The sequence below is a fragment of the Pithys albifrons genome, chromosome 14 (assembly GCF_047495875.1).
Source record: "Pithys albifrons albifrons isolate INPA30051 chromosome 14, PitAlb_v1, whole genome shotgun sequence".
NCBI lineage: Eukaryota > Metazoa > Chordata > Aves > Passeriformes > Thamnophilidae > Pithys > Pithys albifrons.
Genome location: NC_092471.1, coordinates 286,842 through 300,741, shown reverse-complemented (window position 1 = coordinate 300,741; position 13,900 = coordinate 286,842). Strand labels below are relative to the sequence as shown.

The following is a 13,900-nucleotide window of genomic DNA, read 5'->3' as shown; positions in this document are numbered from 1 at the left end:
TTGCAAGGAAAAGAAACTCCACCATACCCTACAAAATGACATAAAGCTTCTGTCTCAAGTAAGGTGCAAACCTGCCAAAGACCACCCCACACACTACTAAAGCCAACAAGCTGCAATGGAACCATTCATCACTAACAGAAGTGCTTCAGATCCCTAACTGTATTAATCAGAGAATCTGAACAGCCTTAGAACCAGAAACCCTAAGCAAAGAGCTTCTCCCTGCACTGACTTTAACAGCTGAAGCTTATACTGAATAAATTTCTACCCTCCTAGCCAGAAACAAGTCACAGCTATCACCTTACTGCCACTATACTCATCCCGTGCATACTGCCCTGAACAGATTTCCCTGCTTAGATCAGCTTGGATGCTATTGATGAAAAGAATCTGTGCAAAAAAATAAAACAGAAATTGTTCCACTAAGAAGCTGGAAGTTTAATGTGAATGTTGCTTCTTACTGGTGCTTTCTTGTCAATAGGCTTGATAACAAATTTCTTGTCATTAAATGAGATATTTCGGATCTCACTCCAAGGGAATCCAATTTTTGGTGTTAGCCTGCAAAAAGGGGAAAGAAAAAGAAAAGAGAGCCCGAAGTTATTCAAAATTCTCAACTTAGAATATAAAGCTCAAAATTCTACCAAATCTGCCCCTGTATTTCAGTGCTCCTATGTTGACTGAAGTCAGCAAACAAAACTAGTCATGCAGACGAACTAGAAACACAAAAAAGCAAGATAGAAAAACTGCTTCTTGTTTTTTGAAATGGAAAACAGAACTGGAGAATACATCTACAGCAGGAAGATTAGGGATGCAGGTAAAAGTAGCTTGGTAAGATTTGCCACTTTCTTGTATTTGTTGGTCCAAAGAAGCACACTTTATAGATTATACTGTCAATGTCAAAAGCACAGCCAAGAATCATACAGAAATCGTGGAGTTGAAAGACTTGAATTCCAGAAGAGATTCATTTTGAATGCTTTCATATTAGAAAGGAGTTGAAGGCAATGATGAAGAGAGAGTGTTTATTACCTATCATTCTGCTCATAAATGTTGAGTCCAAGGGCATCTACACCTAGCCAGAGTTCAGAGCCCTTCTTGTTCTTAATGCTGAAGTAGTTCACACCATACATTTCCAGGTCCTGTGCAATTTTCAGGTACTCCAAGACAGCATCTTCTCTGCAGCACGTAAAAAGAAAGCAGAAATTCTTTTTTGAGTCTATAAGCCATTAGAGTAAGAAGATGCTATCTTCCTACAGGGACAGAGCAGCAAAAAGCCAGCAAAGGTACTAAGCATCACACTAGTAGAGAAACACAAAACTGTGCAAGTTCGGTCTTGTTTTACTAAGAACAGCCAGCTGATGTGGACCAGCAAGAGCAGAAGCACGTGAACCCAGTTATTCTCAGCAAAATAACCTGAAGAATGTTAACTGATCCTGAAGCAAACCACAGGATTTTGTAAGCATTCATACGTTACACACTAATATGTATCACGCTACTTTCAATACAGCAGTTTCACACTGTATCAGTTACCTAATCATTCCTCGATGTTCCTCATGCCACACTTGGATCCTCTCCTCCCACTGGTCCTTGTTAAGCTTGTGCTGCTCCAAAACCCTAAAAACAGTACGCAGGATGTTGAAGACCAAGCACTGCAGTTATGTATGAACACAGTCACATCACTCTATAATAATGCTTCATTAAATGCTCCATTGGCATTCCAGTTGCCCCACAAAGATATTCCAGCAAATACAGTTTTATTATAAGACTAGATAGGGACAAAATGGTCAGTATTAAGACTTCTGACAAATGACAAGTTTTATTCAGTTGTACTTCTTCTTGTAGCATATTTTTTCATTTCGGAGCTTCTCTCACTAATTCTGATTAGAGTTTCAGAGTAGCAATAGGATGTTTAAGATTAAAACTTCTAATTAAATGTATACTAATCTAAAGTCTCAGAGGCACCAGGCTATAATTTATCAAATCAATTGAAACACCTCCTACACTTAAAAAAAACAAAACAAAACAAAAAAAAATCCCAAACCCTTTAAAGCAGGGAAGGTCTAAGACTATCCAGGTTCACTTACCTCTGTGGGAGCAGCTTGTCACTAGCAAGGTAGCCAGATTTGTGCACCTCTTTGTTGAAGTCTCCATATTTGGACTGGACAGCATATGAAGCCAGAAGGACGGCTGTTTCTGGAGGACAATAAATGTCATCATTCAGAATTGCCTCCTTCACTTGAAGGAAGAAAAGCCGCTGTGTGATATCCTGAATCAACTCTTCTGCCACATCTTCAGGGTAGAACTTGGCACGGAATTTGAAAAGCAGGGGGCTTTCTTTGCGGACATCCTGTGCTGTCACCTGGAACAGAGTTAGCAGATTTTATAGCCGAAATACAAAGTGAAAGGGAGCAGGTTTACAAACAAGACAAGCACGCATTAGAAAAAACTTTCTCCTTTCCTATGAAGACATGAATGGGCAGAAAAGCAAGGATTGTTCAATTACTTACTGCTAAACACCTTACCACTTCTCCCCACAGGGGTACAAGCCAGTATTTATGGCCAGTGCAAGGTAAGTTACTTTCCAGGTTTCTCTCCAACTAAGATGCTCACAAGAGCACCACACTATCATGTTAGCAGGAAGGTTAACAGATCTGGAGAGGTGACAAACAGAACCAGATGCAGGAGGACCAAGTGAGATCCCTGACCCCTTATAACTTGTGGAGGGGTTATGTAGACAACACACCACCAAGTCGCTAATCTTGCAGTACTTCAGGTACATGGATAGGCAAGAACAGAACCCTGACAGAAGTACAAAGACTTAATCTGCCCCTGTGCTCCCAGAGAAGTGAGTAAGAACAAGTGAAAGCTTGGAGCAAACATACCTTTTTGTTCAATTTCAACCACGTTGAGAAGCCCTTGGTGTCCTGATACTGAAGTCCAAAAAACCAGACCTCTCGCAGACCAATTGTCTTGACAACCTGGAAGAAAGACAATCAGCAAAAGCTCCAGACAAACTGATCTCACCAATGGCTGAGGACATGTTAGAGACAACTTCAGGCAAACACAGTCAGTGCCCTGGCCTTCTGCCTCCCCTGCTGCAGTGTACATTGAGGTGATTTGGCATCTGAGGGATCTCAAGTAGGAAGTGTACCATATTCTCTCTTCCTCAACTCTTGAAGGCTTGTTGCTGTTTCTGAACAACAGCTTGGACATTACTTTCTTCAGCTATTTGCAAGCCAACATGTATGGTCAAAATACAATGCAACAGCTCTGGCACGTTGAGTAATTGCCAGGAATCAGGAACACAGCTCCATTTTCAGATATAACCCACACTTATCATGCAAATGTGCTATTTCTGGGCAAGTCATGAATCAGTTTGCTAGGCTGTGCCCCCCTAGGCAGTGCTACATTAAGATTTGTATTCTACTCCATCAGTAGCTGTGGACAGGCCCCTCATGCAGCTCTTTACTGCGTGGCACCATTAAGAGGAACTGCAGTGGGTAAATTGATAAGCTACCCCTTGTGTCAGGACAAAGAGCCAGCACAGACATTAACTACATCATCATGTAAGCTCTCTCTGCAGTTACCTCCCTAGCACACCAGCCGTACTATGTATGTAAGAGATATGAAGGCTTTACAGACATACTGTAACAAGAGACAAGAGCCTCATGGTGGGGCAAGATGACTGCAGTATGGTGCTACTGTCAATAAAAAGGAGGGAAGTTTCTCTGCAAAGCCTGTTCACCGGCACAAGGCCACCCTCTGTGGCCTGGGTGTAGCAAGTCTACACAATGAAGTTCCCCCACATCCCTTCAGAAGACCCAGGAGTTGTTTTCAAACCACCAAATAAGGCACTTACTCGTCACCTTCATTACTGGATAAGGAAGGGGAAGGGAGAAGATAACTCTCCTTAGGTCAGCATGGTTCCTAAGGTATGACACTGTCAGCTGTTTTTATGCATCATCCAACTCAGGCTTGCTCAGAGCTTCCCCTTTTCAAAAGGCCTAACAACTATATGCAGGGAACAAGCCTTGCCCTTTGAAAACCAGCTGCCAGGTCAGTTGATATAATTTTGTATTGCCCTAACCCATGTTTTATGATTCTCCCTAAATGCCCACTTCCTTTTAAATTACTTCTTCTTGAATCCTAAGGATCCACTCTGTTCCCTTCTGATGTGATCTCTAGCTTTGGCAAGACAGAACACCAAGGATGTAGGTTCCCCACAAACACATCACTAGTTAGATTGTTCAGGGCTCGGATTAGACATTTCTTCTGGCCTTCCACAAGCAGTATGAGAGCCTTTGTTTCTTTCAGGCCCAAAACCCATTTGCAGTTTTCAGCAGAAGCATGCCATTAGTTGCACATACAGAGACAAAATCTACAAAAGGTCACGCAGTCTATGTGCATCATCCCACTGCGGTCCCTGAAATTTTTCAGCCTGTCCTTGCTTGAACATGAACTGGAGAGCTGGGCTACAGCCTCTGCAGACTCAAAGGAATGTGGGGCATATAAACTTTCATTTCTGCATATCACACAGCAGGACGCACACAGCTAACAAGGCTTTTGGAGAAGAATCAGAATTTGCTGTGTACATTGGAAGCAAGTGGTACAAGGACAGGAGGAAAGACTGTCCTAGAGACCAAGGATAGCTCTGTTCTTGGCAACATTAACATATGAATGGGATAGCAGCTCTACACTCCACTGCATGTGTCTGCTTTCCTCCCTTTCCCGTGCCAGCAGTTCGTGCCTGGGAATTCAACAGGCTGGACTGCCAGCAGGAACTGAAAGGCACCACACTGCAGCACTGCACAAAAGGACTTTTATTCCACAGCAGAAGCCTGCACAGCAAAAGCAGAGACAACAATGAGCTGGGCAAAGGAGAGGGGAGACAGCACAGCACACATCACACTCCCAAGCTGCCACTGAACCAAGACTGGGAGAATAGTCCTCCCCTCTTCCCTCCTCAGCTTTAGGAGGTTATTTAGTTCCATTTAGCAAGAGCAAAAACATGAAGAAACAGCTTTCTACAGCTGCAAGGAGTCTGGCTGGCAGTTAACAGCATAATTGTGTCTGGGGGTGTACAAGCATTCAGAGCTCTAATGAACTGTGAGATGTTCAGAAAAGCAAACAGCTACTGGCAGTGGCTGAAGAAGGGCTGGCACACAGGATGGGAGAATAGAGAGTACTGTTTAACACAGACCACAATACTTAAAATACCTTAAGTCTACACTCTCATCTGGAGAGTAACATCTTTCCTCCCTGCCAGGGTGAGCATTAAGTCAGTCCCTGGGTCATTTTTAGCCTGCAGGATCAGGCTCAGTCTACAACTGTCATGTAGTGTCAAAATCCAGCTGTCCCATAAAACCTTGACCAACTACACTAACACTCTTCATCAAGCAGTACCTTTAGCTTAAAATTCTACTTAATAAGCTAAACTGCCATAGGGAAAAAGGTGCATTTGTGGTGATTCACTTCACCTTCTACAGACAGCCTAACCATGCACTAGTAGGGTTTATTTACTTATGTTCAGAGAAGAAACACAAGGTATTTCAAGTAACCTTTTCCCTCTCTTGTCCATACTCCATGTTTTCCAGGTCTGCATGACAATTTCTGTCCTTCCCCTCAGCACTCATCCACCTCCCGCCAAACCATATTCTTGCCATTGGGTGCTGCTCCACAGCAGAAGATGGAGCCATATGCAGCCTCTTACATGTAGATTTTAGCATCAAGAGGACCGCTGTCATTCTCAGCCCAGGAAATACACCACCACACTGGCTAACAAGTGCAGATCCTGCATCAAAGCACTATCTACACATGAGTAAGACCTCAAGCAGAGGAGAAAGACATTCCACCCAGACCAAGGCCAAATCACCTCAGGCTATACCACAGCACAACTATCTTGAATGTTGTCCTAGTTAAAGATCGGGTGGGTTGCTCTCCCTTTCCTTGAAAAGTACGCCAAGTGCCTCTGAGAGAAAACTACCAGTAAACCTTATTGCTGGAGGAGCTCTGAACTGAAACTGGTGCTACACCTGCAGTTTCATATGCCATAGTCAAAAACACCTTAGAACATGCTCTTTCAGGTATCCAAACTTAACATGCAAGATAGGCTCCACCTACAGCCACAATTACTCAACTGTTTCCTTTCACTTAGCTGATGGATATACTTCTAACTTTTCCTTTCAAAGTGCTAAAATGCCAGAGTGCTAAATAACAGGATCTTTGAGTTTTTGAACTTATTACAGTTTGCTGTTGACCTCCTTAGCAACAAGCAGTTCATGTTTGGTTGGACTAATGCTTTTCTAAAAGTCAGTAAGTTTCCATATGTTCCTGTGCAATTTGAGACATTTTCATACTACTCACCACAAGCCTTTGTTACAGGAACAAGAGTTCTGCGGTTTGCTGGAGGAACCAGCCACTGTCCCAAGACTTAGTGCTTTCTACCACGAGACTCCCTTAGTAAGTGGTTCAGTGCTTACATCTACTGGAACAAGTGCTTCACAGCCATTTCCTATGTGTTTAAACACTACTAGGTAAGGCCTTGCCAAGGCTAAAGGCTTCTCGACAGTCTCCCTCCCCACAAAGCTTAGTTTCCAGGTCATGAGACACCAGCCCCTTCTATTCCAAACACAGTTCAACTCAGCTGGAGTTACCCAAAAGCTGCGAGGGATTTAGTGAGCCTGTTCCATAAACTTTAGCAACTATGAAACTAAGTCTGACAAACTGGTACTCTACAAAACCATCAAATTCATTGCAGCAGATGAGTTAAGCAAGAAGGGAACTGCTAAGCATTACCAAGGTTCCCAGCTGCACAACTACCTCAGTGGCCACGCAGCCAGAAAAGCAATGCAAGGCAAGCCAGGGCAGGGCACATGAACTCAATCTTAGGAGATCTGCCTCTTCAAGAAATCTGAAAGACCTTTAAAAATCAAAAAGAAAAGAAAACACAGTAAAAAAAATGACACACACACACTCCAGTACGTGTAAGACTCAACACTGAACATAAAATACAGCACCATGACCAGGTTTAAAGCATGCAGAGATACTTATTGTTATAATGTTAACCTATAGCTGAGCACACTTTTCTATTACAAGCTTAGTTTTTACCCCAGAAGCTCACAAAAATGAGGAAAAGCCTCTTAGGAAGGTTAACCACATGCTTTTAAAGGCTTTAAGTGACAGATATTAAAGCTTTTCTCATGTCATATTTTCCTTAACCTTGTGACTTGGTTTCATGGCTCTTAAGGGGACAGTGAGCACACTTAAGGTGATTGGATGCTTCTGTTCACTCTAAAGGCTTGCTCTGGAATAGCATGTTGAAGCCACCATCTTCTGCACTTTTCAAAGTCTAACAGTGAGCACTGGAAGGACTGAGGTTTACATGGTCAGCTATAGCCTTTGAGCTCTAAGCACGTCACTGAAAAGTACATCTGTTCTGAAGCTGGAGAAATAGAGTTCATCTTAGGTTGGGGAAGGAAGTACTGACTGAACAGTTGAGTAACCACAACTCATTATGGGGAAGATCGTGATGAAGGGTCTGTCAAAAGGGTAGAGATCCCCACCCACTGGCTGTATTCACCACCCAACAGACCTAGCACAGAAGATAAGAGTCCTCCACCAGAGCATGGAAGGAACAAGGGGCTGTGAAGGGAATGAAAGAACAAGGCTTCAGCAGGATCCAAGGTCAGAAGTGACTACAAAGCATTTGAGAAGCTGCCTCATACAGCAGATGGGGAGTGTGTTCTCACACCACGGAAGTGAAAGCAGTTGAGGATTCTGTGACCAGTGTACACGCACTGCTCCATCAGCAGAGCAGTGTCAGCTGCAGCAGCCACTAAGTCAGGGCATTTCCAGGAAGGCTTGCCAGGCACATGTACAACACTTGGGCGAGCAAATTAGTCACATCTCTCCCTGTCCAAGGTACAGGCAAGCCCCTCCTTGCTCCACAACAGGCCAAAATATCACTGATTTAAGCTAGAAGCAATTTACTCAAAAAAAGGATGTTTGAGAGGAAAAAGATTGGAGGAACACAACTTCAAAGTCATCCGCAGAAATAAGTGACTAAGAAGCTTCACCAGAGAAAAGGTTAAATCTTTCATGTGTAAGGACATATATAATGCAAAGCACTGCTTTGGTTTACACACTAGTCCCCAAACTCGCTGCACTTCAGTCTGATACAGAAAAGGGTCCAAGGAGGAAAAAAGGCAGGTATCATTGTTGCAGTGCCTGTGCTCTGTATCCCCAGGAAAGCAGCATTTCAAGGTACCTGGGAAGTAATGAGGCAGAGGCCATCCTCAAGGTCCTCTTTTAGTCCATTACTGGCAGCTGAGGAATAGGAGCAAAGTTACTGTTCTTGCTAGTGAGTCGGTAAGGGCTGGAGTTCAGCAGCTGGTGTTAGGAGGTACATAAGCAAAGCTGCAAAACACAGACAGCACAAACCTCCTGCCTCAATTAATCCAGGTTTTGTCCGTGCGCACAAGCCTAAGCTATTTGAGCTGAAGCTGCAAAGTTACAAGCCTAGGAAATAGGAAGAACACTAGTATAAATCATGTTACTGCATGGTATGCATATCAGCTCAGTGGTATTGCTACAGCCAGACACTCTGGGGCAGGAACTACTCCCTACAAAGCAGTGAAGCACCTTCATTGTTCCGTCACTGCAAAAATTCACTTTGGAATTTAACCAAGTGGGAAAGAGGAAGACAGGAACACTTCTACCTCAAGCCCATTCACCTGTTATTACTATGGCACTTTAGACTCAAACTGTTCCTTCTCATTAAACTAATACCTAGCTACAAACTTTCAAAAAGTCTTCTGAATCCTATTTGGAGTGGGTCAGAATTGTCTGTAGCAAAATGAATATATTCATCTACCTTTATACACAACAGGTGGAAATAAATACTGCCTAAATGTTACTAACAAAGCTAGGGGATTACACTGAGGTAGCCATGCAGCTAGAAAGCTTGGTAATGCTTATGATCTTCCTTCTTGCTTAACTCAGAACACACAGCTCAAAGTGAAAGGGCACCCCAGGGCAAAAACATGCTGGGTATCTTGGAATTTTTCTGGAAAAGAGTCAAAAGTCAGGTTTCACACCAGAAGCTCGATGTGCTGCAACAGCAAAACTGTAAGTCTGCTTTGTACAGGAACTCTTGCTTCCCCAAAAGACCATTGATAGAAGCAGCTCCTTTTTCAGAACCAGCATCATGCAGAAACTAGACTATCAAATCCAGGAGCACAACATAGCTTTAAGGAGGTAGAAAATAAAGAGACACAGTTTGGTTCTTACACACCCTGTCATGGAACCCCAGACCATGTAAGGACAGAAACTGAGGCAGAGTGAACAGATGAACAGCCAGAGAGTAGTCACTGCTTAGTTCCTGTTCACAGTGTCAAGCAGGAACAAGGTCACTGGACTGTCCCTTTACAGGAACCAATACACACAGACAGCACAGTCATATGAAACATACTGGATATATGACAGATGACATTACATTCAAAGCTTCATCCCTATCCTAAAGGGAGCAAGTTTAGTATTTACTGTCAGCTCACCAGAGGCTCTCAGGTATTGGTATTCATGGTATGGTTTGGTATTCAGTTAGTTTTTTATGCAAAGATCAATCTGTTTGAGCAGGTCCATATGCAACAAGTACTTGCTTTCCTTTATGTGTAAACTCTCTTTTGCAAAAGAAAAGCTTTGAATTTTCCATCTAGGAGGGGAAATAATACACAACAGACTGTCATCGGTTTTTTTATCTGCATTTAAAGACCAGATGAAATATTTTCCATTGTGTCAGGAGCTGAATGGCTAAATCTTTTGCAGTAAGTTCTCTTAACTGTAAGAGGCTAATGATGAGACTGCAGGGCAGCAACAGAAGCTGGGATCAGGCTCCCTCGACTCACATAGCAGTAGCACTCAAAATTCCTTATTCATGCTCAAGGGGAAAGACCTAGGATGTCCCCACATCTACTGCACACTCCCTACCTTACTGCTCACAAGGTGCAAGCCCTGGCAGAGGGCCAGTTCTTCTACTACCACTACAGCAGGTACCACCACCACCACCTACCACTGCTGTGACTAGTCATTGAGTCAAAGTCTGGACATCTGCCACTGCTGAAGCTCTAGGATATTCAATTCAGTATCAGCCCTACAGGAGAAAACACCACTACCTCCACAAAGAACTCTCTTCCAGGCAGTAGAAAACAGCTTAATTCTCATTCCAGAGAGTATAATACATGGACAATATAAAGAGATGGTATTAACCAGACCTTTTCAGAAATAGCAAATGTTTAAAACTAGCTTCAGACACCTTTTTCTCCATTGTACTTCCTCTTCCAATTCCACCTACAATCCAATTTAGCTGAAGTAAACACTACCTCACTTATATTAGCAATTGACAAACTCAGTTCTGCAACACCATTTGTTTTCTCCCCTGGCAAAATGTTTACTATGGAAAAGCAAAGCAAACCTTCTGTTTAGACAGGTGCTGTGTGAAACACACTGCAGGGAGGACAGCTGAGAGCATGACACAAAGGAGTGAAATCAATTACCAAGACACGAAGAGCTGCCATACTGGACACATGCTTCTCAGAGAGAAGCTGATGAAGCCCACATCTGCCACAAGAATGTCAGTTTGCAGCAGAAGCCACAGATAACCTAGTACTGACTGAAAATATGTGCAGCTAAAAATATTACTGACTTTAATAGTATTCCTTCTTAGCACCTGGTGGTTTACTTAGATAATACTGGAAGTCAGACACTGAAAAAAAATCATGGGAAGCATCGACATGAAGAACACCCCTTTAAAAAAAAAAACAGTTCATTTTTTTATGAACTTGAGTGTATGTCGTGATGAAGGGTCTGTCAAAAGGGTTCACTGGCAAATGCTCTCATGAACTAAACATGGCAGAATTCCATGTCACACACATGGATTCAGGACAGAATTCAGCTCTCACTTCTATCAATTAAAACCTGTCAAGTCTGAGAACATACAGGGCTAAAATATGCAGGAGCTACTACATCATAACACAAAATCAGCTGAGAGCTACACTGCAATTCAGAACTTTCTTGAAAGCCTTTCTACTTTTCCCATTATGAAAGGATGCTCTTTTAGTAAAGCCTAGGATCTCATTTAATTCCCTTCATTTCAGGGCTGGGCTGCAAAGAGCAATATATCTAGTGTCAAATCACTCAGCTGAGTACAAAGAGAAAGTAGGAGTTTGTGGTTAGAGATCAAAACTCACCAAAAAAACCCACCCCACTTAAATTATGTTTGCTGGCCTCAAATGAAATAGCAGACTTGTATGGGTGGTAAGTCCTTAATTTTCTCTCTTCCTTATGATAGGTACTATGAAGAGCTGGCCCCAGAACACTTAAAAGTACTGAGCCACACCCACATCTGACATATCTGCTCTGGCAGTTCCCTCATCTTGTCATTAGTCCAAGATTCCTTTTACATTTCTTTAAGCTATGAACTTACTGCTCAGATTTTCCTCCAGGGAGCAAATACATGGTCTTCAGCACTACAGCAGAGAAATAAAGTGGAGTTTCAAAGTTTCAGCCTCTGCAACTTATAATGCCTTTGTTCTGCTGCTCCAGCTTTGGGCTGCACATGCCTCTCTGCTTCTGTCTGGGCCAAAGCAGGAGGAAATTTGCCCAAGCAGTGAAAGCACGGCAAAGGCTGAGGCCCCCTGTGCAGGCAGCCCAACACAGTGCACGGCTTTGCTGCTCTGAAGACTCCCCCAGCGCCTGATGGAGTACAGAGTAACACTTCACCTGCACTTACAGGTTGCAGCATCATCTGCATCATCTCCTGTTTTAGAGACCAACTACTCTTTGGAATCAATTACACAATGCTTGCGAGAATAGCCTACTAAGTCCCCCACAAGACTTTCCATACTAATTAAGACTACAGACATATATTGCTTTCCAATTACTATTATTTGAGTCATAGCACCAATGCAGTTCACTAGAAGTAAGAAAAGCTCCTAACACATTATTGAAGATTAAAAAAATGTAGTAAGTTTGGAAAAAAAGTACGATTTCTTACTATGCTGGGTTCTTTTGAAATTATTATATGTAGTGACACGCAATCTTTGAAGTCATTTAGGAATTGTTTGCTGTTGCCTCAATAGAATTATCGTGTCTGTATCAATTGTATATCTTCTGCAGCCTCATTACTTACCTGATCAAAGAGTTGCTTCCCTGTAGTGTTGGGCTGGATGGCAAACTCCAGCTCAGCATCCATGGTGGTAACACGCACACTGATCTGCAAGACAGCAAAATGCATCATTACAACACATGCTTGAAGTGATGCTACCCAACAATGAAAACCAGCATCTACCTAAGAACAGCAACCAGCTCTCAAGCCTCCGGGAACTTCACTGCCAGCAATCACAAAGTTGCCTGCTCTCCTACCATGGTGCTCCCAGTTTTCCTGTAGAATACAGCTTTCCTGTTTTGCAGTGTGTTTATCCTCTCTGTTCCTAAAAGTATTCACGTGTACTAACACACATGAGACATTTACAGCTTATGAAGTCTTTCTGACATCCTTCACAAAAACAGATATTCCAAAACTTGGTACACACAAATAGACATCCAACCCTTCCATTTGAAGGATGAATGTCAAGGAAGTCCCCAGAAGCATTAACAGCTCAGGCTGCTACAGAAGACTAGTCAGCACTAACAGTACTCTTTCAGTCATCATGGGTATTTGGAGAAATAAGGCACAATCCCTGCCATACTCCCAGGGCTGTGAGTATGAAGCAGACAGGATGCAAGGATGCTCTCACATGCTAAGACAGAAAGGCTGCATGCTGAACTAACATAAGCACTAGTATGTGTGAACAGTTCACATAGCAGTAGAACTGCCTACTGCTTTCTGATCCTTTCAGGAAGGTGCACTGCAGAACTGGTTTAGGTGTCATTTAATATTACATGCCTTTTAATACTGCAGCCAAGATTTCATGACAATATTAGCCTCAGATGCAAGATCATGAATAGTGTTCCAGAAGAAGCATTATATGATGCACTATTCTGACACGAATGTCTCACCATCACATTTTCACATGTGAAATGAACGTGTGGCAAGGGACTGCAGCAAGGGAGTTTGCAGGTTCATCTCACAGAGGCAGGAAGACCTACACATACCTTTCACTTCCCATGAAGCAAATTAAACAGCAGAGGCATTTCACCTCAAATGCTAGTGCAAAACATTGCCAATTCCATTCAAAGCTGATAATTACTGTAAAACATGATTTAGAGTCTTGGGGTTAGACAGGAGCACTCCTGCCTGAAGGCAGATACCTTAACTTTAGGCCAGGCAAAGTGAGCACACCAAGCTGTCCGAGAATACAATTTCATTTTCTTGTCTATCAATTGTAAAAGGTAAAGACATTTCTCAATTTATGAACACAACAGTGCGATCTAAAATATATTTCCAGCAAAGCAAATTTTCAAGGCTTGAAGCTGTACAGATGAGATACTCATGGTACACCAAACCACAGCACACAGGTTTTGCATTAACAGTTCTCAACTCTTAAAGCAAGGCCAACAGCCATTTACCTCAGATCAATAAATCCTAATTTCTTTGCTCTTCATCTCAATCAATCAATCAATCAATCAATCAATCAATCAATCAATCAATCAATCCTCTTAGCACACTCCACTGGCTTACCACTGGTGAAAGGTGGAGGGAATTACGCTGTGAACAGTTTTAAGAACAACTCAAAGTCACATTTAGACCATAAGCTGATCACATGACACTAGAGACCAAAAAAGCAAGAGTAAGCAGAGAAATATTCAGGGTGCCACACAATATCAATGTGATCATAGCTATCTCTGGTCCCTGTATTTCTATCAAGCACAGGGACAGATTTCACATTTTGTTTACTAAGAAAACAGCAGCAGA

General features: G+C 42.6%; 1 protein-coding gene across 4 annotated transcripts in view; it reads right to left on the bottom strand.

Annotated features, from left to right (window-relative positions):
- MSN (moesin) overlaps positions 1-13,900 on the bottom strand; it is a 38,472-nt gene that overhangs the window by 4,685 nt on the left and 19,887 nt on the right. For all 4 annotated transcript variants that reach the window (XM_071569810.1, XM_071569808.1, XM_071569809.1 and 1 more), the window contains exons 2-7: positions 12,176-12,259; positions 2,874-2,969; positions 2,076-2,350; positions 1,522-1,605; positions 1,021-1,167; positions 456-552 (exon numbers count right to left, since the gene is read on the bottom strand). In XM_071569810.1, coding sequence (XP_071425911.1) covers positions 456-552; positions 1,021-1,167; positions 1,522-1,605; positions 2,076-2,350; positions 2,874-2,969; positions 12,176-12,238 — 762 coding nt within the window. In that variant the 5' untranslated portion in view covers positions 12,239-12,259. The remainder of the gene's footprint in view (positions 1-455; positions 553-1,020; positions 1,168-1,521; positions 1,606-2,075; positions 2,351-2,873; positions 2,970-12,175; positions 12,260-13,900) is intronic.